This window comes from Crocodylus siamensis, chromosome 3 (genome assembly GCF_052110815.1).
Source record: "Crocodylus siamensis isolate JL-2025a chromosome 3, ASM5211081v1, whole genome shotgun sequence".
Classification (NCBI taxonomy): domain Eukaryota; kingdom Metazoa; phylum Chordata; order Crocodylia; family Crocodylidae; genus Crocodylus; species Crocodylus siamensis.
The window spans coordinates 246,599,490-246,623,917 of record NC_143397.1 but is presented as its reverse complement, the minus strand read 5'-3'; the positions used below and the strand labels follow the sequence as shown (position 1 = coordinate 246,623,917).

Below are 24,428 nucleotides of genomic sequence, written 5' to 3'. Positions count from 1 at the left end.
GGGTCTCTCTCCTGAGGAGCAGTCCCTGCGATAGCAGCCTCTGCTCTCAGGTTCGGACAGGAGACCAGTGGGCCTAAAGCCCTCCTGAGGAGCAGTCCCTGCAGCCTCAGCCTCTGCTCTCAGGACGAATCTTTTTCTGTCAGCACCGCTGTCAGAACCCAAAACTCTCTCTCACTCTTTCTTTCGCTAAAAAAAACCAAAACCCCCTTGGGAGGGGCCCCCAAGTCTTTTATGACAACCGGGTAGCCAATCAGGTTGTCTTCTCTAAAGAAATTTCTAGTCCGATTACGTCATGTAGTCTGTAGACTGAGCATGCGTCTGGTCAGATTACTTCCTCTGCTGAGCAGAACTGAGCATGTGCGTTGTTACAAAACTAGGTCAGTTGTGACTGACAAGCCAAGGGTCGCACAGAGCATGTTGGGCATGCTGTGGAATTTTCCATAGGCCTTGTCTGCTTGTCTGCACATGATCAAACTTAACTCTTGTGTTACCAGCATACATTCAAAATTTGGTCCGGACAGCCACCTTTGAGGATACAGTGAACTAGCGATGTAATGATTTCGGCTTGTATCTTCTGAGAAAAAAAATCAACAAACTAGGAGAAGGATAATGGCAAAATAAAGTTTCTCAAATAGGTTTAGCAGAAGTCTACAGAGGCTGGCAAAATAGGGAGTAAATTATACCTTTGGCCACATATTGAGAAATTTATGTATGTTTTCATGCCAGTAAATTTTAAGCTTCTCTATCAAGTTGCAGTATTTATTACTGTAATTTGTCATTTACTTGCAAGTCAGAACCTTTGGGAGTGAGCCTTGCAAAAATTCAGCAATTTAAATCCCCATATAAATCAATTTTATTTGTTTATTCTTTCAGCTCTATCACATGCACAATCCTTGCCAAATGGACCTGCAAAGAAGTATCAGATCTGGTTATAATGAGCACAGTAACTGAGCCTGCATTGTCAGGATTGTGATTGTCTTGGTGCAAAAGGAGTTTTGAAAACTTTTTTTGTCTCCCTCTGACACATAATTCAAATTAGTTAGCTATTTTAGTTCTTACAAGAACCATTTTTTTCTTATTTATTATAGTTGAGAAATACAGTGCAGGTGGAGACATCATGACCCATTTGGGATATGAAATTCCCAATGATATTCATTCTTGTATTTCAATGTGTGATTATACTGATCCCAATGAAATTTTTATTAGACAGGCCCAAATTTCAGTTTACAGTGAAGATATTTTAGTATCCATGACTTTTTTATTTTCCCCCAGAGGTTCAGCAGCACCTTCAGACTAACTCACTCAAGGAGAAATGCCACAATGTTAAAAGTTAGCAATTTTAATTGCCATGCATATTTAATTTAGAAGTCTAGAAACTGTGAGAGAAACCCAGTTTTACTTACATGGCTCCTATATACAAATAGTATCAGCTAAGAAAAGAAGTATAAAATCATAAAGTCTGCCATTCGTTCTGACCTCCTAAGAACTCTTGTCACTCTGCCATAATTAGACCAGTATTTTTCTTGGTTTGTTTTATCCTTGAAATTATCTTAAGTTAAAATAATTCATTTTCAAAAAAGCTATGGGTTGGCATGTGTCCCTTCAAAGGCTATTTCGAAGTCTGTTCCCTGCCAGAGCCATTAGCAGTTTTTCTTTTTTTTTCCTGACCGTCTCAACAAGAGTACACAAAATACAGCTGCTTCTTCCTCTAATTAGGGTATGTGTAAATGTTACACTTACGTGAACCTAACTAGGTTAGGACAATATAAACGGTGAACTGTATATTTGTTCTGGGAGTTTAGATCAGGCAAAAATGGCTGGCCTGATCTTAGTTTGCCTAAGGAGGTGTGCTTCATAAATCAGGCTAACTTGTTCCTGATCTAACCCAATTGGAGTTTGGGGGCTGGACTCGATGATCTTCTGAGGTCCCTTCCATCCCTAATGTCTATGAAATCTATTAAAGCAACATGTATACATATTCAGAGCTCAGCCCTGGGATGGCAGAGGCCCTGGCTCTGGATGGGCACCCTCCTCGCAGATCCATCAACTGCCCCTGGACCCACAAGCCTGCCCACCTGTAACAGGAGTGCCACTTTCAGAGCCTCTCCAGACACGCGGCTCCATCCTCCTGCAATGGGCCAATCGCCCGCCCACTCTCGCCTGCCACGACTTGATCTTACTTATAATTGATGGTTGATTGGAATTAGCAGGAGGCTGCCCATTTTTGTGCACCCCAATGGCAGGGGGCGCTGCCTGTGGCTCCTTTTCCTCCCCTGCACCGCAGCCCAAGCCTCGCAGATGGTGCCTGTATGATCTAACTTGGGCCATGTTATTATGTCTCGGCCCTTCGTTTGTCCTTGGGGCTCCTCGCCACCCCTTCTCACTCTCGGGGCCCTCACCGCCCCTTCTCACTCTTGGGGCTCCTCACTGCCCCCTAACTCTGGGACTCCTTGTTGCCTCCTAGCTCTGGAGCTGGGCCAATGCACCCCGCCCCTTCCTGGGGCTTCTCTCCGTGCAGCCACCCCACAGGGCTGGGGTCAATACCCCTCAACACCGTGCCACACCGGCGCAAACAGCTATGCCTACCCGGCACCGCTCACTGTGCCCCACAGGGCACCAGGAACCCCCAGATTACTGGGGCACTCCTGTGAGGCGTCCTCTCACTCCTACAGCCTCACCCGGTCCTCTGGTACCATACAAATAAACACAAACCATAAGCCACAACATAGCAGCTTGACTGTTTGGGTCAGGGTATACATCTCACCCTACCAGAGAGAGGGAGAGCGCGAGCATGCATCAACCCCCAGCAAAGCCCAGGGGTACTCCGGCCATCAGAGTTCTCCCCTTTGTTCTGGCTGAGTTCCTCCTCCCTCGGCAGCCAGAGGGGAACTGCCCTCCTAGCCTTCTGCTTGGGCTTAAGAAGGGCTAAGCTCCGCCTCTTCCTGTCCCTAGGTTTCCCCGGTTGCTAGGGCAACCAGCACCTGCACAGTCCTGATGACTGGCAGCTGTGCTTCCCTCTTCCCAACACTAGGGGTCTCTCCTGAGCCGCTTCTGCTCCCAGTTGCAGAGCGCCTGAGAGCCCTGCGACACCACCCCACCCCACCCCTCTCATCCCCCTGGAATGGGTCCCAGAAACATCTGCACATGTCCTAAGAAAATTACTTGCAGTGACTTATTTTAACCAGTTGGGGCAGATTCAGCCAATTAAGAATTCTGCACCCAATTCTGTGTGGGTCTTATAACTCACCAATACACAGCTCAATGTAGAGAATGTGCAAGAACAGACCACCAAACATTTTTATAGGAATTTAACTAGCACTATTTTGTATATTTTTGGGTTGGTTGTGAATTTTTAGTAAAACTTCTCTCACTTCACATGCATTATGACCATCAACAAACTTAGGAACTGATAACAATTAGTTGCTGTGAATTATTCTCCCAAATCCAATCCTGAAAAACAAAGTATTGTATGCATATGTGCAAAACAAATACAGACTACAGTTCTGTCCCCAAATGCTGTAGATGTGTGCATATCATATTCAAGGTAAATAACATCTTTCCAAACAGGATGTGAAGAACTGCAGAAACTTGACCTGACAGCAAATTTCATTGGAGAACTGTCCAGTATTGAAGTCCTAAAACACAACGTGCATCTTAAAGAGCTCTTTCTGATGGGGAACCCGTGCACTGAGTTTGAAGGATACAGACAATTTGTGGTAGCAACTCTTCCTCAGCTAAAAGTATGGGTTTTTTTTTTAATGTGCTTGTATCCAGCTGAGTTGCTAAAAGTATGGCAAGCTTTTTTGATAAGAGACTATCAATTACTAGGTATATTTTTACCTGCACCTTTTAAACTCATGTCGATTTATCTTCACTGATGACTGAATATACTGATGCAAAACAAAAATAATGGTTGTGGTAAAGCCTTACTCCTTGTCTATAGGAAATTAAATTCTACTCTGAAGGAGAACCAGTCATGATTAATAATGGAGTTGCGGTGTGTCTCAACCATAATATATTTGTTAACTTTTACATTGTTTTTACTGGAGATCTTTGATCCAAGTCCTGATTCTTTCTTTTAGAGCATTTTAACTATGAGGAGGATAAATGTGCAGTAGGGTTACTACCTTTCTATAATCCATAGGAGATTTCTAAGTGAATGTCATGAAAGTAAAAGGTGCTGGATTAATAACTAGCAACTTCAATCAATTGCAAAAGCCTGCTGAAGTCAGTAGACTATAATTTGCAGACAGTCAAGCCCTGATACTGTAATATCATACATGAGACTGACAAAAGCCTGTATTAAGAGTTGACAATAATCAGAGCCACACACCACATGATGCTTACTTGTTTTGATAGCTTCATGAAGGGTAGTGCCACTGCTCTAAATTGAAGGGACTAGCACACCTGCACTGCACCCACTCTCTGACCCTTGTAGTAATTTGTTCCTGTATTTGGTCTCCTTTTTCAAGAGTTTCTCAAGCACGTGCCCGACTATGTGGAAAGACCTCGCATACGCTCCATGATGTAACTACAAGATACACTATACACATGACACTTAAGCCCAAGGCAAGCCTCACTCAGGCTGTGATAGTACCAGAATTCCCAGGTGCCTGATGAGTCTGTCTCACAACAAAAAAGAACCATATAATTTTTTCTTGTTATGAATTGTTATGTATATTTCTTTAACAAGGCAGATTCCTTTGCCGGTAGTTGTCTGCTAACTGATTGGATTTTGGAACATCCTTCAAAAGTTGTGACGTTAAGTGGTAAATTTGCTCAGCAGAGATCACTTAAGTTGTTGGAAATAAACGTTTTGTGACTATTTTTTGCATTATTCTGCATGCAAGTCAGCTTTTAAAGATAAAAATAGTGGTAACAGGTAGAAGGTGATAAAAAGAGGAGTGATATTCCTGGATTTAACTGTAAAAGGGCTTTGGATATATCACACATGTAAACTGAGTACTTGTAAGGAACAACATGAGTTTTTTGGATACACTCCTTTACGTGACAATTTAAATAGAGGCAGATCTATGTAACCTCAAGTACCAATTTAAAGGGGGGTTCTCATTGTAACTCATATAGTTTCATAGTTTGTAGGGTCGGAAGGGACCTGAGCAGATCATCTAGTCTGACCCCCTGCCATGGCAGGAAAGAGTACTGGGGTCAAATGACCCCAGACAAGGTGTTCATCTAACCTCCTCTTAAACACCCCCAGGGTAGGAGCCAGCACCACTTCTCTTGGAAGCTGGTTCCAGACCCTAGCCGCCCTGACCGTGAAGTAGCGCCTCCTGATATCTAACCTAAATCTACCCTCTGTCAGCTTGTGACCATTATTCCTGGTCACTTCTGGCGGTGCTCGGGGAAACAGTGACTTCCCCAATGCCTGCTGATCCCCCTGACCAGTTTATAACAGGCCACAAGACCCCCCTCAGCCTTCTCTTTTGGAGGCTGAACAGGTTCAGGTCCCACAGCCTGTCCTCATAGGGCCTGCCCTGTTGTCCCCTGATCATACGAGTGGCCCTCCTCTGGACCCTCTCCATGCTGTTGACATCCCTCTTGAAGTGCGGTGCCCAGCATTGGATGCAGTACTCCAGCTGCGACCTGACCAGTGCCACATAGAGGGGGAGGATCAGCTCCTTGGACCTGTTCGAGATGCATCTGTGGATGCGTGCCAAGGTGCGGTTGGCCTTCCTGACTGCCTCTCCACACTGCCGGCCCATGTTCATCTTGGAGTCAATGATGACCCCCAGATCACTTTCCACCTCCGTGCTGATAAGAGGGGAGTTCCCCAACCTGTAGGTATGGTGCCGGTTGTTCCTCCCGAGGTGCATCACCTTGCACTTGTCTGTGTTGAAACCCATCCTATTCTTGTCCACCCACCCTTGTAACCTGTCGAGGTCTGATTGTAGCCTGTTGCATCCTTCCAATGTACCCACATCCCCCCACATCTTAGTGTCATCATCAAATTTGAACAGGGTGCTTTTTACCCCCTCATCCAAATCGCTGATGAAGATGTTGAACAGTGCGGGCCCGAGGACCGAGCCCTGCGGAACCCCACTGCCCACGTCCCTCCAGGTTGAGAAGGACCCATCCACCACCACCCTCTGGGTGCGGCCCTCCAGCCAGTTGGCGACCCATTTGACTGTGTGGGTGTCTACACCACAGCCCCCCAGTTTCTTAATGAGAACAGGGTGAGAGACAGTGTCAAAAGCCTTCTGGAAGTCCTGGAAGATTATATCCACTGCTACCCCTGCGTCTAACGATCTGGTGATCTGATCGTAAAAGGCCACCAGGTTGGTCTGACAGGACCTTCCACTGATGAACCCATGTTGGTTGCCCCTAAGCATGCAGTCTCCTGCTGGCCCCTCCTGGATGTGTGCCAGCATAATTTTCTCGAACAGCTTGCCTAGGATCGAGGTGAGACTAACTGGCCTATAGTTTCCCGGGTCCTCCTTTCTGCCTTTTTTGAAGATGGGGACCACGTTGGCCCTCTTCCAGTCCTCCGGTACCTCACCAGAGCACCACGAGTGCTCGTAAAGTTGTGCCAGGGGACTTGCAATGACCTCGGCCAGTTCCTTTAGAACTCTAGAGTGGAGATCATCCAGGCCGGCTGACTTGAATACGTCCAACCCCTCCAGATGCCCTCTGGTGTGACGACCAAGTTACCCATGTCATCCTGCAAGGGCCCCACATTACCCGGGACCTTCTTTTTACCCCCTATGTATTTAAAAAAAGACTTCTTACTGTCCTTAATCTGGGAAGCTAGTCCCAGTTCCATCTCTGCCTTGGCCTTCCTAACTGCCCCCCTACATCCCCGAGCAACTACAGAATAGTCCTCCCTGGTGATGACCCCTTCTTTCCACTGGGTATAAGCCTCCTTTTTAGCAAGGAGACATTCCCGGATACTTTTGGTGAGCCACAGAGGCTTGTGTGCTCTCCTGCTCCCTTTGATCCTCATTGGGATTACCTTCCTTTGGGCTTGGAGGATCGTCTCCTTAAGGAGCGACCACTCTCCTTGGACACCTGGCTCCCCTCCCCCCCGGGACCTCAGCGCTTCTCCAACTATCCTCCTTAGCTCGTTGAAGTTTGCCATCCTAAAATCTAGGGCCGCTGCCTTACTGCATGCCTTTGCCACCTTGCGCTGGATGGTGAATTCCAGCAGGCGATGATCGCTGTCGCCCAGGTGGTCGAGCACTCGCAGCCCCCTCACCAAGTCATCACCCATGGCCAGCACTAGGTCCAACAAGGCGTCCCCCCTGGTGGGGCTGTCCACGTCCTGGGTTAGATGGAGGTCCTGCACTCTGGCCAAGAACCTGCGGGAGCGTTCAGACCTGGCTGACTGCTCTTCCCAGCAGATGTCTGGGAAATTCAGGTCCCCCATGACAACCATATCCTTAGCCTTCACTACCTCTGTGAGCTGACCCAAGAATTCCTGGTCAAGCTCTTCTCCCTGGTTGGGAGGTCTGTAGTAGACTCCCACCGTTAAGTCCCTTTCCCCTCGACTGCCCTGTACTCTAACCCAAAGCACTTCAGAGTGCCCCTCCCCTGGCTCCTTGCTAGTTATATAAACTAATGAGTTTATTCAGAAAAATGTATTATACTAGAGAACTTCTCTTGGTCCGTGGTCTACTTAAATCCCAGTTTAGGTATAGAAAGATGAACCTACCCACATCCAGGTTTAAATACAATACAATGCAAAACTTGAGTTCCTCTTCTGTCTCTCTGGTGATAATTCAGCTGTAGAGATTTGGTTGTTACAGAATTGACTCAATTTAAAATGCAGCTTCAAGCCCTGAAAAAGAAAAAGCTGTCTGCCTCTCTCAGCTATAATAGCCTCTACAGAAGTGTGTGTGTTATTTTCAGGTATGGTTCTTTGGGTAGATGTGATATCTTTTATTAGACCAACTGAGTAGCTGGAAAAAAGTTCTTAGCAAGCTTTTGGGCGCAATAGCTGATGTATGTAAACTACACAATGGTAAGTGGCAATTGAAAGTCTCAAATTTTAAACTTTCTAGTAAAGATGTTCTAATAAAAACTAGCCTTGTGCTAAGTGGCTTTTTATTTGTATGTAAAATTTTTGGTTATTTTGCCAAATTTGTCATCTTTAATTTGTTTTTTGCTCTTTTGGGAAGTACCTGGACAGTAAAGAAATAGAACGTTCTGAAAGGATTCAGGCATTGCAGAACTATGCCGAAATAAAGAAGAAAATCAGAGAGCAGGAACAGGCTTACTGCCTGAAAAGAGCCAGAGAAAAAGAAGAGGTTGTACAAAAAATGCAAGAGAAGCAGAAGAAAAAAAAAGACAAACCTAACCCTGGATTTGATAGATGCTGGTACACAGACATTGACAACACCATGTATGTGAGCTAACAACTGTCCACTTCTTTCCTCTTAGATAATTAGGAATTTTTTCTAGATATATCAGTTACTTGACACATTTTTATATGCCCCTTTTAAAATCACGTAGATTTATCTTCACTACTGATCTTACTTCCAATAATCTATTCTCTTTATACATGGACATGAAAACTGGAGAGCAACATTTTGAAATTCCCGCCTTGAATTTCTGTTTCAGTTTGTGATAGCATTAGAAAACTCTTTCTGTATTGTCTCCGTCAATGGGGTGGAAAGCTTCTTTAGAACGAGAGCATTTCATAAATGGATGTTTCCAGTTTAGTTGCCATTCATTTTGGTTCTGAACAGTAACGTTGGGTCCAAGTCCCATGGAGACAACACTGGGGAACTTCAGGCTCATAAGTTGTAATCAAATCAAAGCTTCAGTGTTCACCTCTTACACGGCCATAATTCTTTTAGAGTATAATGGCTTAGGGTCAGTTCTTAAAAAAAGGTCTCAGATGCTTCACATGGGACTTAATGTAGAATTCAGATGTCTATCAGGCTTGTGCAAAGCTTCGGTCCCTTATTTGATTTGGCTCAATTTGGTGGCTGAATCTCTGAATTCAGATTGAATCAGAGGACCCTTTAATCTCTCTGAATCGAATCAGAACCCTCCAAATTGCTTCTGAAAGATTTGGAGATTTGGACATAGAGACAGCTGTAGATGTTTTTTCTACATACCTCTAGGTACCAGGGGCTCGTGAGTGCTGCGATGCTGGGGTGCATAGAGTGTCCCACAGAAGTGCGGCGGGCTCCCCAGTCTGCTTGGCAGTAGACCCGGAAAGTCATCCAGAAGCACTTCCAGCCTACTTCTGGGTGTGCCGGGAAGCACACAGTACCGACCCCCACCCGGCTCAGTGACTGGTACCTCCTAGGTCTGGGGGGAGCACCCAAGGTCCCCCTGCGGCTGATTGCCAAGCTGGGGGGGGCTCAGGGAAGCCCCCCCGGTGTGCTGTCTGGCAGACCTGGAAGTGGACCAGAAGTACTTTCAGTCTGCTTTCAGGTTCGCTGCTGAGCACATGGAGGGCCCCCCTCCACTCTTATGGGATGCTCCATGTGCCCCAACATCACAGCATACACGAGCCTTGCCTGGTACCTTGAGGGATCTAGAAAAAACTTTTAAAGCTGTGTCTATGTCCAAATCACCATCAAATCTTCGGATTTGGCCAAATCGAATCAGAGACAGTGATCCAAATCAAGTAATCAAATCGCTGTCCCTGATTCAGGTTGAATCCAAATCAAACAGGGCCCACTTCGTACACCCCTGATACCTATGTGCAAAGCTATGATTGTGACAACCTCCATGCAGCTGCTGTCTAATCCTGAAGCTGGCTAAACTTCATAGCCATGCAGTTTTGACAATCCTTTAGGTTCCTGAAATTCTGCCTCTGGATATGCTCCTATCTAGTCCAGAGACTAGGCATTCCTCTGCCCAAGTCCTTGGGGCTTAATCCAGTTGTTCCCAAAGCACATAGCACACATCCACAGGATTGGACTCTATAAAATTCAGGGGCAACCACCACTGTCCTTGAAAACACAGACACAGGAGAAAGTGGTGGTGGTATCTCCCTTTTAGCTAATAGTTAAAGCAGGAGCTTAACTGTTAGGATACTCTCCTTGGAGATGGGAAATGTGGGTTTGCTTCACTTTAGCTTAGACAAAGAAGAGAATTGAACTTGTCTCCCATGTTCTGGGCAAGTACTTCACTAACTAGACTAAGGGTCATCAACTTTTTGATAACGATTGACTGAATTAACACAGCTTGGTCTTCTTTATGCCAGGGGCAGCAGGCTGGAAGTGGCTATCGATGGAAGGAATCACTAGATCAGTGGTTCTCAATCTCTTTTGTACCAGGACCCATTTGTTAACATCAATCGCCAGTCTGGACCCAGTGCCCCTCATTCCCGACCTGCTTCCCCCCACCCCCAGGCCCCAGCTCTCCAATATGTGGGGCAGGGGCAGGGGCTGGGTGTGGGGTGGGGGGACGGGCCCGGGCAGCCCTTTGCAGGTTTGAACTCTGCCAGCCTGCAAGAGAAGAGCCATGGTTTCCCATGTTTTTCATCTTTAAAAGAGAGTCCATTTTTAAAGTTTATTGATCCTCTTTTTAAGTTTGTTCACAACCCTTTTATATATTCCTGTGATCCAATTTTGGATCATGACCAATGGGTTCAGAAACGCTGCACTAGATGACACATTTTCCTGCAGATATGCTTGGAGGGCTGACTGAAGTCTTTCATGGGCCAGTGCTTGCCTGCAGACCCTAGACCGCTGCCCACTGAACTAGACTGTTTTGTCGTCTAGTAAAAGTGGGGCATCGGATCTCCCTTCCTGAGAAGAGTGATCCATGCTCATTTCTTTCCAAGAAAGGCTCTAGGTGCCTCTCCTCAAGAAACAGCTCCGAGCTGTATACTCCAAATGGACAGAGATACCTCTGTGCAGCCCTGAGAATGTTCTTAAATTTTGCCTGTTAAGAGCCTATCCTTAGTATTTCTCCATTGTCTAGCTGACTAAGCAGCTTGCAATGTAATAAAGTGGCTATTTTGGATGCTGTTCTGGGGAACTTTGCTCTCACCATGAAAATTTAGGCACTACCCTTTTGGTTCTGGATTCCATCCCAAAGTTCAAAGACTGAGGTGTTGCTCCTCACCTAACATTAGTAGGCTGTGTCTGCTCCCCAGGTTGTATGAGGTCACTCAGTGGTGGTTTGTGACTGACCACTACTTGCTCGATCTAAAGAGACACATTTTGGCTTAGAATTTACATAACTAACAGACATTCCCAGCACTATTTCTGTCCTTTGAGCTACTCTGTTTTAGTATTTGATTTTCTCCAACGTCATCTTTGTTACAATGTCACCCAAATTTATATCTGATGGATTAATATTAGAAGATTGATTTGATTCAGGCTGAGTCATTGATTCTAGTCCAAGAAATCAGTAAATAAACTGCAACCAATTAATTACTAATGCAAAACAGAGCGCTTAGAGCTATCAGCCATGTATTTAATTTACCCAGTATCTGGGCAGAAGATTTGAAGAGAATCTAAAGATCTAATGTAAGATTAAGGCTAGATTAGGAAATCAGTAATGTCATGTTGGTCTGCCATAAATTTGCCATAACTTAACTAATTTATGGCTAGACTTTAAAGAATCAAAATGACAAAATTGGATCAAGTACTGCAGTTTTGGGAGTCCACCAACTTCAAATATAAACAAGAAATGTAAATAAAACATTAAGAAAAGAGTAAGGTAAGCTACTTAAGTCTCTCAGGTTTCTCAGGTAGCCCAATTGTGGCAATTAATATATAACTATATAAAGTTACTTAAAGACAGTTTTGTTGCAGTAATCCATCACTGCTACTCTCCCTGTTTCATGACATGCCTCTCTATGTAATCTTTTCTAGGCCAGACCCTCTACAGGACAAAGAAAACCAGCAGCACACAGAAGAAGAAAATGAGTATCAGCAATGGGGAGCAGATGAAGACAATGAAGAGGACAGAGCATTTTGGGAAGAGCCCACACCATATACTCCGGAGTCAAGATTAGAAACTCACAGATATATTGAAGAAAAACGTAGAGCTAAAGAAGATCTAAGGTATCTGTTGGGTTTTACATATTCTCTACATTGATTTAAGGAGGAGATTTCTAAAGGCATAAAGATGAGTTAGGCACCTTTCCCCCACGCTGTAAGTCAGTGAGAAGGAGGTACATAATTCCCATTTGTTCCTTTGAAAACATTTTTGTAAAAATCTAACCAAACACTCTTATGAATAGTGCACTTTGCTTTCTTTCTTTGGATACCTAAGAATACCTTTTACTCTGCTTCTCTCAAAATAGATTTTTTTTTAAATATAATTGTTTTCTTCTTTATTCAACCCCATTTTGTATGTTTTAAAAGGTTCATTGACCTCTCATTTAATACGTTTGTTGCAGCTGAATGTATATTTGTACTGTTAAAAGCATTTACCATGAGGGTATGTGACATTACACAAATGCCCCCAAGGCTGTTCTATGAATTTTTTGCAGAAGCAGCACTTGTCTGTATAACTTGCTATACTCTACTTGCATTTCATTAAGGAAGCTTGTCCTTGAGTAACAAAAACCTGCATATTACATATGCTCTTTTGTTAGGAGACTATGTCTTAAGATATATTATTCCTGTAAAGTCTTCAAGGATTTTGAATGCCACTGGAACTCCAGATTAATAATAATCTAGCCAGATATTTCACTAGATTTTGTTTAGCAGCAGATCAAAATTTTCATATCTGGGTACTCAGAGCTGAATTCCTGTGTAGGTGCCTAAATATGAAATGTCCCAGTTTTTTAATGTTCCAAAGAAATGCAGCTCCTATTAACTTGAAAGGGATTTTGGGGGACTCAGGTTCTAGAAGTTATCTACTTTTAGGCGTCTGAATATAGATTCACCCAATTACAGGTCTCTTAAGGCCCATGCTAGCCTTACAGTGGTTACAGTGGTTCTCAGCCTTTTTAGACTCAAGGTACACCCCTTTTAAACTCAAAGCAACCCTTGGAATATGCAAGCTCTTAGACAGCAGCAGATGAGGGCTGGCTGTCCATTGAGCTGGGAAGACACATCTACAGTTGTTCAGGGAGGCACCTGACCAGAAGGGGTGGGGCGAAGGGTGTATAAACTGGTTCTGCCAGAGCAGGCAGTCTGGCCCTGATCTTTGCAGAAAAAGGAATTACTGAAAACACAGGCTGCAAAAAGAGGCGTTAGACCAAGAGGGTGCCCTGGAGGCTGGAGAACAATCAGTTGGTAGGGGGTGGGCTTGCAGCAATACAGAGATTTGAGATAGGGTTTGAGTTGTATTCTGAAGCAGTTTGTTTGTATTTCTGTTTCTGTTTTGACTGGAGGTTCGAGTGTGGCTACAGGGGCAGATTGAGCCCGTGGATGGAGTGAGTGCTTGGGAAATATGCCACATTATAAAGGGCTGAGGTCAGGGTAGAGCTTTGCAAAGGTCTGGGGCCTGGTAGGTTGTATGGGGCCAAGCTAAGAACTTGGAGATTAGATATAGCAGCCCCGCAAGAGTCAAGGACTCAGTGGACTGAAGCCAGTATACTGCCAGAGGGCCAGGGGAAGGAAACAGAGTAAGACCTGTGAGGCATGGATGTTGCTATGGGGGCTACTGGAGGCCATGATTATAGTCCCTAAGGGACATGGAGGGCTAAGAGGTCAAGTTTAGGGTCTGTAGAACTGCAAATGGTGTTGATAAAGCAGAGGAGCCCTAAGGACTCTGTTAAAGAAGAAGCACACTCTAGAGAAGGGCAGAGAGACACATTAAATCCTATGGGGAAATGGGTTTTGCTTAACACTGTTTTGCTTAGCACTCATTTTTTCCAGAACTAATTAAGAGCACTAAGCGGGGGTTGCCTGTGCTAGAGAGAAGCCCTGGGGACTGAGCCTGGGGATGGAGAAGCCCCAAGGACTGGGTCAAGAGAGAAGGTACTAAAGTAGTTATTCTGGCCTGTAGAATCAGCTTGTCAAGGTTATACTATTACCCTCAAGGCATGGCAGGCTAGAGACAGGAGGTTAGTGAGGCCGAAAACTACAACAGGCAAATTTGATAGCTAGGAACATCACCTGCTACATGTAGACCCCCCACCAAAGTCCACTATAGGTCCCCATAAACAAATCCAACTCATCTCTAACATCTAAATCTGTTTGTAATTACACATTCTTTTGTTCTGGGTGAAAGGTGTGATGCAAACATAAATTATTATCATCTGATCATTCCAATAGCAACTGTAATATCCGTCCATGTGTTCTTCCAATCCCAGTGTCACAGAATTGTAGAAAATTATGGTTGGAAGAGACTCAGGAGGTCATCTAGTCTACCCCCCTGCCCAAAGGCAGGACCATCCCCAACTAAATCTCCCAGCTAAGGCTTTGTAGAGCTGGATCTTAAAAGCCTCCAAGGACATTGTCAACCTAATGCATTTTAAGAAGGCCTAGAATTAGATCTATTTCTCCCATGAGAGAAATGTAAATCCTTTCCATCTAATATTACTAAAATTTCTAGCTGAACACAACAAAAATATGTTATCAAGAAAACTGAGAGACAAGGATTTTTGTGAATGATACCTTTTATCGGCTCAATTATACGGTTGTATTTTGAATGCTGTGCATTCTACTTCAGGTCACCTGGAGAATTCTATCCCAGCTATGTAGTTGGTCCAATTAAAAGATATCACCCACAAAAATCCCTGCCTCTTGCATATTTCCTGGACCATTGCAGCTACAGCATCACTCTGATGCTACCATCAAGCACACTAACAATTCTAGATATCTGAGTACTTCTAGATTATGTTGATGTGGCCTAAAACACCAAGGGGATTTGTATCTTGCACTTATCTAAAGGTGCCCTGCAGTTTCACTGCTGATACTTTAGTGTGGAAAGGTGTCTGAAAGCCTAATTTTATTAGTCAGGCATATGACAGCTCTTGGAGGAGTAAAGCAAAATTCAGCAAATAAATAAATCAAAATAATTTGTTAAATGTTTACCAGTATTCGCTTTGGCCATGCATCCTCCCTTTTGTGGTGCTTACTGCAAAATGTTGACCAGCCAAGTCTTTTGCCTAGCAGAAAATTTTGCTTTTGAAAAATTTTCTGAATACATTTCAGAACTTCATGCCAAAATATTTGAAGATACATTTCAAATGAATTTGAACAAACATTTGTGGCAAAAATACTTACGTAGTCATCCAACTATTGACAATACCTAATTTATGTGACCAGTTACCACTAGCAACATGCTTCCCACTTAAAATATTAGAGATCAATTAATTAATAAAATAGATTTATCAGATGCATTTTAAGAAGTTGCAATTTGCTCTTGTATATTCTGGGAAAAGAGAATAAGAATCAATGAACAAAGTCCTTATCATGAATAATTTGCTCACTTTTATGCAGGTGACAGTAATCATGCTTTTTCAGTGCAAAAGATGCAATGCATAACCTGTGATGTTAATAAAATAACTTTCCTTCTTAAAATAAGAGGTTCACCTTGTGCAAATTTATGTCATTTTTTTCTCAGCTTCACAAAAAGAATCAGAATGTAAACAATGGGAAGAAATCCTTTCTTTTGTTTCTTTCTTTTTCTTTTAGGGGACACAAGAAGAAAGAAAAGCCACCTAGGACTTTGATCACCACAGAAGGAAAAGTTCTGAATATAAATGAACCAAAGTATGTGAGAAAAAACAACTCTGAATAATTAAAATAGTGATTTCCTTTTTATAATATACTTGACCATGTAACTGGAGATATATGATAACTCATTAATACTGTATTTGTCACATTTTAAAATCCTGTGAAGCATTCTGTTCCTACTGAGGCTGGAGAGTTAACCATAGCTATATCCTGAAGCTAGGGAACTAAAGAAATCTCAATTAGTTCAAAAAGTGCTGAAGGGTATGTTATTTAGTAACTTGTTCTTTGACATCTGAAGAACTAATTTTTCCATTAAAGACATCAGATATGTTACTATTTTCCTTTCTAAGAAATGGATTATCTTCCACGGGGCAGATCTCTGGTAGTAGAAAAGAATTAATTGAAATTTGACCACTTGAAAATAACTGTGCATTAACAGCCACTTTAAATGCAAAGAGTATGTCTAACTAAAGTTTCTGGTTGAGATCATTGCATTAACTGGTAGATGGTATGGAAACCTGGCAGATCTGGACTGAGGCTGTAATGGACTTCTGTTGCAGTGTTCCTTTTCTTTGACCAAATGGGAATTGTGGTCTATAGCAAGGGAGGGAGTGAAGCTCAGAGAAAATCATTTTGGTTTTATTGATGACACAGTCACTATATGATACTGAAACGTCTTACAAAGAGTTCCCAAGGATATAAGCAGCACACTTCATTTGCAGCAGATTGCTAAGTAAATAACTTGGTGAGGGAGGGGGCCTCACCAAGGAGGAGTATACTTCCATTGCTCAAGATTGTAGGGGGGCTGTTAGGAAGGCTAAGGTGGAGATGGAACTGGGACTAGCAACCTGGATCAAAGATAGCAAGAAGTCCTTTTTTAAATACATAGGGAGTAAAAAGAAGGTACCAAGTAACGTGGGGCCTCTGCAGGACATGCTTGGTTATTCTGGTGGTAGCACCAGGCAACAAAGCTAATCTCTTTAACAGATGTTTTTCTTTCATTTTTCTGAGCAGGGACAGAGATATCTCCCCGCACTGGGAATCTGGATGGACCCAGGGGAGGTGCAGCCAGGCCCAGGGTCAGTGAGGACCTAGTCAGGGAACTTTTGGAGGGACTAGATGTGTTCAGGTCAGCAGGTCCCGACTATTTCCACCCCAGGGTGCTGAGGGAACTGGCAGAGGTCATTGCGGGACCCCTGGCACAGCTTTACGAGCACTCATGGTGCTCTGGCAAGGTGCCAGAGGACTGGAAAAGGGCCAATGTGGTTCCCATCTTCAAAAAAGGGAGGAAAGAGGACCCAGGAAATTATAGGCCCATTAGTCTTACCTCAGCCCTGGGGAAGCTCTTTGAGAAAATTATCCAGGAGCACATCTGGGAGGGAACAGCAGGGGAGATTATGCTTAGAGGCAACCAACATGGGTTCATTAAAGGCAGACCAACCTGGTGGCCTTCTACGACCAGGTCACAAAAGCCCTGGACTCAGGTGTCGCAGTGGACATAGTCTTTCTGGACTTTAGGAAGGCCTTCAACACTCTCTCACCCCATCCTCATTAAAAAATTAGGCAGCTGTGGTGTCGACACCTACAAAGTCAGATGGGTCACCAATTGGCTGGAGGGCTGCACCCAGAGAGTGGTGGTGGATGGGTTATTTTCGACCTGGAGGGATGTGGGCAATTGGGTTCCCCAGGATTTGGTCCTCGGGCCCGCACTGTTCAATATCTTCATCGGCGACTTGGAGAAGGGGTTGAAAAGCACCTTGTTCAAGTTTGCACATGACACTAAGATGTGTGGAGAAGTGAGCACACTAGAAGAGAGGGACAGGCTACAACTAGATCTGGACAGGTTACAGAGGTGGGCAGATGAGAACAGGATGGGTTTCAATATGGACAAGTGCAAGGTATTCCTCCTGGGAAACTCCCTTCTCTTCAGTGCAGAGGCAGAAAAGGATCTTGGAGTCATTGATTCCAAAATGAACACAGGCTGCCAATGTGGGGGCGCAGTCAGGAAGGCCAATCGTACCCTGTCATGCATCCACAGATGCATCTCGAGCAGGTCCAGGGAGGTGATCCTCCCCCTCTATGCGGCACTGGTCAGGCCGCAGCTGGAGTACTGCGTCCAGTTCTGGGCGCCACACTTCAAGAGGGACGTGGACAATATGGAAAGAGTTCAGAGGAGGGCCACTCGTATGATCAGGGGTCAGCAGGGCAGGCCTTATGAGGAGAGGCTACGGGACCTGAACCTGTTTAGCCTCCACAAGAGAAGGCTAAGGGGGGACCTTGTGGCCTGCTACAAACTGGTCAGGGGGGATCAGCAGGTATTGGGGGAGTCCCTGTTCCCCCGTGCGCTGCCAGGAGTGACCAGGAATAACGGTCACAAACTGGCGGAGGGTAAGTTTAGATTAGATATTAGGAGGCGCTACTTCACAGTCAGGGTGGCTAGGGCCTGGAACCAGCTTCCAGGGGAAGTGGTGCAGGCTCCTAGCCTGGGGATTTTTAAAAGGAAGTTAGATGAGCACCTTGCCGGGGTCATCTGACCCCAGTGCTCTTTCCTGCTAAGGCAGGGGGTCGGACTAGATGATCTACCTAGGTCCCTTCCGACTCTAGCTACTATGAAACTATGAAACTGCACCTTGTCATTCATCCATAGATGCATGGTCCGAGGAGGTGATCCTCCCCCTCTATGTGGCACTGGTCAGGCCGCAGCTGGAGTACTGCATCCAGTTCTGGGCGCCGCACTTCAGGAGGGATGTGGACAACATGGAGAGGGTCCAGAGGAGGCCACTCGCATGATCAGGGGCAGCAGGGCAGGCCCTATGAGGACAGGCTACGGGACCTGAACCTGTTCAGCCTCCACAAGAGAAGGCTGAGAGGGGATCTGGTGGCCACCTACAAACTTGCCAAGGGAGACCAGCAAGCAATGGAAGAGTCCCTGTTTCCCCAAACACTACCGGGAGTTACAAGGAATAACGGCCATAAGCTGACTGAGAGTAGATTCAGGCTGTACATCAGGAGGCGCTAATTCACTGTCTGGGCGGCTAGGAGCTAGAACCAACTTCCTAGGGAAGTGGTGCTTGCTCCTATCCCGGGGATCTTCAAAAGGAGGATAGACATTCACTTTGCCGGGGTTGTTTGACCCCAGTGCTCTTACCTGCCATGGCAGGGGGTCAGACTTGATGACCTGCTTAGGTCCCTTCTAACCCTACCAACTATGAAACAAGAGGTCTAGCTGTTTTTTGTGGCTTTTATTTCAAACGATGCTGCTTCTCCGCTCAGCTAGAGCTCAGTCATCAGCAATCCTAGACTTGGATAAGTGCTACTCTTTGAATTAAAGGCCTTACCAAAGAGTTGCAGTGCCTCAGTGGTCTTGTGGCTATATATCAACCCCTAACTAGTTCCTAAACCCTCAGGTTCACCTGTATAATAGTGATCTAGGTCTTCTTCATTGGAATTCACTTGCTGGGTTGACATATGGCCAGATTGTGATAAGCATTTGTGCAGATTTGTTGAATGTACACAAGAAGCTTGTATCTCCTCATTACATGGAATATGCAGTGGGCTATCACTGTGCATCTCTCGCGATGCATAGGAAAGACACACAGAGCGCGCCATTTGGGGAAGAGTTGTGTCTTCCAGAATGGATTCTTCATTGTAGAAGCCTGTTAAAGCAGAGTCGGACTTTCCTCAAATTGCTCTTGGAGGATCAACCATGTCTACATTCTTCATTAAAAAGCTGTTTCTTTGCTAACTGCTAGTTAGGTTGCCACCAAGAGAACATTCTTCTCTCTCCCCCGCCCCACAATGCTACACATACAGGGGAATTCTGCCTTTCAGAAAAGAGCCCCAGAAACATCTTCATGCCTCTTTTTCCATGAGCACGTGAGATTTGGCAATGACATTTGTCTATATTATCCTATCTGTCACCTTCCTGTCAAATGCATCCTGATGCAGACTGCTCACTGATGCAAAAATCTCTGCAGTCTGGCTGTATTAGAATAGAGAGGGCTACAAAATAAAGAATAATACTTATTGCTACATTTTGTATACTTGAGACTCATCTATAAAAATGTGACATATCTGAAACCCAGGACATCTGAGAATTTTTGATGGCCATGAACTGTATTAGGTCAAGGGAATCAGGCTGTATCATGAAATCACTCTATATTTATGACAGTATCTCACTCAGCAGTGGCTTTTATTTAGGGGCTTCCTCTATTCCATCATTTGGAAGTTTTTGCAATGGAAAAGAGAAGGTCTTCCAGATGTTTTTAGAAAAGGAAAAATTCCATAAACGTTACTATTATTAATATTATTCATTGTACTTTCCTCTTTCTGAACATCCGAGGTTCTGTCACAGCTTTAATAATCACTCAAAATCAGAGGAAATTAACAGATCACAAGCAAGGGGGATTTTCTGTTAGCTAGTATAATTTTCTGTTCCTTATTTGTAACTAACTTTGTGCAGCTGTTAGAGATGATGATATCTGAAAAAATATATGAAAATCAAGCTCTGCTCTAGACATACGTAATGCAGGTATGTGAGTGTACTGGATACAGCCACATCGTCTAATCTACAAAAGTTTTCACCAGCAGATGTCTCTCTTCCTGCATCGACAGTTGAATTAGAAAGGACCTGACCTTGCACTGTACTTTCAATTATGTTTTCGGTAAAAAAAGAACAAATGAAAAGAAAAGTAAAACAGAACCTGGTTCCAACATCAGGTGTGCATGTTTGTGTAGTTAAGTTGCAGATGTTTCTAAAAAGAGCACATGACATTGTCTAAATGATGTTTATATTAATCTAAAAAATGCCAGCAGTTGATTCGCTCCCTGCTCAAACCAATTTTATTTATGCTGAAGGTGTTTCTTGTCTTCCTAGGCTTCATTTCTCTTTGAAAGATGATGAAGAAAACAACCAATTCATCCTAGATCTTGCTGTTTACAGGTTGGCATGATTACCTATTTTATCCTCTGTTATCTGAGGGTATTTCTTGTTGCTGCCAAATTCCAATACATAGTATTACACATTAACCCTTCCCTACACGCTAGGATTTTGTGAAGGGAACAGAGGGCGGGGAAAGAAATGAAATCTACTCTCAAATCTGTGGTTGGGATTTGGGGCCTCACAGACAATGCTTCTTGCTGGACTCTTCATAATGGTTTCCCTCAGCAGTGACTTAGTAGCAGGACACAAAATCCCTAGTCTCCCTTCTACATAGGAAGTAAAGAGGACCCATTCTCTTTATCTTGTATTCATGCTCCTTCCCCTCCCTAATTGATTGAATTTTGGTAGAAAAAAGCTTGAACAGATATTACTGGTAGTTAAATAATCAGAAAGTGCTCTTTATTGGAAGATATTTTTCATTTACACTTATGGCAAGCTATCTTGCCACAAAACAGGTATATTCCAGTGTCACTGAGTTATGAAAAATGATATATTTAAGTTGTGGAAATGCTACTTTGGATTGGAGTAAGATTTGATATCTGGCAAGTTGTATTATATGCTCTTCACTGAGGAAAGCAGTCTTCACAAAATTTGAAAAAAACCATGTAAGAGGTAAAGAAGGTCTCATAGAAGAAAAATGGTGAAACAGCTGAGCTGTGCCTTCAGGGCGGGGTGTAAAGAACAATAGTGGATGGATCACTCAGTGTGTAGGAGTTGTTAATCAAGGGGGATTCTGTACAGCTTGCAAGCATTATTCAACATTACTGAAATGTGAAAATGCTGACACTAGCATTGGTGGAAGTTATTTCTGTTCATTGATTTCCTGCAGACTCAGTGCAAAAAGAATTCATATTGCAAACTTACCAATTAAGCTTTTAGAAAGGAAAGTGGCAAGATAGACGATATTAAGTTAAAAACGACCAACATTCAATAGTGAGCAAGAAACAGGAATGAAAGCTAGACAAATAGAAAAAAAACTGCCTACTTGGCATTAGGATTTCTAATTCTCAGTATTAATAGTTAGTGTTTGTATCAGAGTAGCAATCCAACACTCTAAACATATTTTGGGCTACATTTTGCTAGGCGTCCTATACAAGCATACAAGAAGATATTCTTGTCCCAAAGAGCTTAAAATCTGTACTTATTTTATATAGCTTAATTACATTAGTTACAATAAAACAAACTGCATTTTTACAAGTTGGAAAATCATCAAGAATGGGTTTTGTAGTCTTGACTGTGTTTTCCTGCCCCCGATATAGCATAAGGTAATTAATGTAAACTAAATGCGTTATTTCATTCTGCAGGCATATGGACACTTCTCTTATTGACGTTGATGTTCAGCCAACTTATATCCGAGTTATGGTGAAGGGCAAGGTCAGTATTCTCTTGTTACTTTAATTTGCAATTAACAATTCCCTTTTCTACATTGACAATTATACATTCTCATTGCTAGCTTCTGGATATGTTAAGTCCCAAACTTTCTCCCATCAAAATCAGTAGAAGAAAGCATCCAGACGAGCATAGCTATGAAGCATTTGGCATCCAGACAAGCGTGACCTGTCTGCAGCACTCAGACATTTCCCGCACTGTCTTGCAGCATGGCGGGGTGGGGTGGGGTGGGGTTGACCCTAGGGAGATCCCAGGGTCAAAAAAACCTGTGCAGAAAAAAAGTGGGACAGAACACATGGAGGCAGCATGTACCACCCAAAACCAGAGCCTAGCCAGCCAGAGTCATGCAGCTGGAGCTTCTCTGCCCCCCAGGACCCCAAGTAAGGCTGCCAGTACAGCTGCTGGCTCCAGCCTCCCTACCCCACCCAGTGTAACCTGCCCCATGCCAGAGGGTGAGCTGCGCAGGTGTTCCCCGGGGAGAACTAACAGCAGAACAAGGTGTGCTGCTGCTAGGTGTCCCCGCGAAACCAAGTGTCCACGCTAGTTTGGACGTGGCCTGAGAGGCTGATTCAGTGTCCAGTTACGTTAATCAAACTTTCTGCTGATATCAGCGGACAGTAGTTGCATCAGTGGATTGTAACTTGATATGAAAAAAAAATGCCCTAACAAAATGCCACTACATAAATTTGAGTAGGGTTCAATGGATTTATTAGTTAGAAAATAGACATATAGCTTTTTAAAATGTATTGTTCTAAGCTGTGAGTAACCACCCAGAAAAAGCTGGTTACTATTTTGCTGCTATTATCCGGGACCAGCCTATCAACTGTGGAGGTTACAAACAGGAAGAGATACAAAGCCTGATTCTTTTCTCATCTTTTTGACACCAAAATAATTTAAATTTTAAAAAGAGATAATGTTTACATTGCGCTAAAGGAGACTAGAATTAAGACCAGAATCTCTTTTACACTGGACAGAGTGTGGCAGAGATATATTCTGTTGAAAGTCATTTTAGCCACTCTTCTGTTTCCTTTGGTTTTCATTAGTTATATTGTGATAAAATTTTTGAAAAATTCCAGAGTTATTTTCAGTTTAAATAAAATGCCAGAATCCCCGCTTATAACATTCAAAATGCACAAACTGTTTCAAAATTATTACTAGAGTAGAGCTAATCTTTCTCATTTCATTCCTAATACAACTCTAGCATCCTTTTAAAGCCTTCTTTAGAAATGTTACTTTTTCCAGTGATAGCAAATAAGGAATATATGTCTACTCTACTTTTGAAGGCTGTTTAACATGTAAATCATTTATTAGGATTAGTATTACTATATATAAAATGAGAGGATTTAGGCCTATGCTTTCTGACATGATGTATGTTAGTCATATTCCTGTATGTGTTCTCTCTGGGTTAAAAAAAATGTTTTAATATGATTTAGTCTAGCCTCTTTTTCTTTTCTTTTAAAAGCCATTTCAACTTGTGCTTCCAGTAGAAGTGAAACCAGATAGTAGCTCTGCAAAGAGATCACAAACAACTGGGCATTTAGTTATCAATATGCCAAAGGTATGTAAAGTCTTTAGACAGGCAACAGATAAAGGGTCTATAAAATGGGCTATGAATCGCACTGAAACGTTGTGCTCACTCATGGATTTCAGGTCAGCATTTAAGGGCTTTCATCTTTTAAAACCAAGTCTTACATATATTAATTTTACAAGAGCTGCTTGAATGTATTTTCTTTTTCAACAAAGCCAGATTTATTTCAGATATAAATATTTTGTGAAATGCAGTATTGTAGTACCATGCGAGAACCAGAGTGTTGAAAATGACTTTAAAATTACATGTGCAAAAAGAGATAAATACTTCAGAATATATGTATGATGCATGTATTTATGTAGATACATTATGGCTCAAATAGTCTAGTTGAAGGACAGAACAGGTAAGAAGCAGTAATGTGGGTTAAAGTTACCTACTCCGCATCTTTGAGCTTAAGTTAGAGCAGCTGAAATGTAGGGCCAGTGAAGCACTAGACCAGGGACATGCAATTATTTCATCTGGAGAGCCACTTAATGAGTTTTGGTGAGCTGTTGAGGGCAGTGAGAGTAGCCCCACCCCTTGTTACCATTTTGGGACTGGAAGTCCCGCCCCCTAATGCCTGACCTTTGCCACTGGAAGTCCCTCCCCTTGCCCCAGAAGTAGTCCATTTGGGAGGGGGCTTGCCATCTTGAAAAATCAGGAAAAAAACCCCAAATAAATTAAAAAAAAATAAAACATCTACTATAATTTATTTTAATTTTATTTTAAAAAATGGTTTTCCCTGATGTATGCGTGTTTGTCTAGTGTATCTAGAGGTGATTGGATAATAGCTCAAAATAGTCTAACTCTTGTATATTGTGTGGGGGGGAAGGGGGTGTATGTGGGAGTGTGGCTGGGGAGTGGGGAAATGTCTGTGGGGTGTGTGCGTGCAGTGTGGGTATGGTGGGTGGGGTGTGTAGGGTATGTGGTTGGGGTGGGGCTGTGGGAGGGTATGAGTGTGTGG

At 43.5% G+C, this 24,428-nt stretch overlaps 1 protein-coding gene across 1 annotated transcript in view; it reads left to right on the top strand.

The window, feature by feature from the left end:
• Window positions 1-24,428, top strand: part of DNAAF11 (dynein axonemal assembly factor 11) — a 76,250-nt gene that overhangs the window by 24,825 nt on the left and 26,997 nt on the right. The window contains exons 4-10 of the mRNA XM_090037372.1: window positions 3,568-3,740; window positions 8,136-8,359; window positions 11,802-11,993; window positions 15,525-15,602; window positions 20,443-20,508; window positions 21,813-21,882; window positions 23,360-23,455. Of these exons, the coding sequence (XP_089893498.1) occupies window positions 3,568-3,740; window positions 8,136-8,359; window positions 11,802-11,993; window positions 15,525-15,602; window positions 20,443-20,508; window positions 21,813-21,882; window positions 23,360-23,455 (899 nt within the window). The remainder of the gene's footprint in view (window positions 1-3,567; window positions 3,741-8,135; window positions 8,360-11,801; window positions 11,994-15,524; window positions 15,603-20,442; window positions 20,509-21,812; window positions 21,883-23,359; window positions 23,456-24,428) is intronic.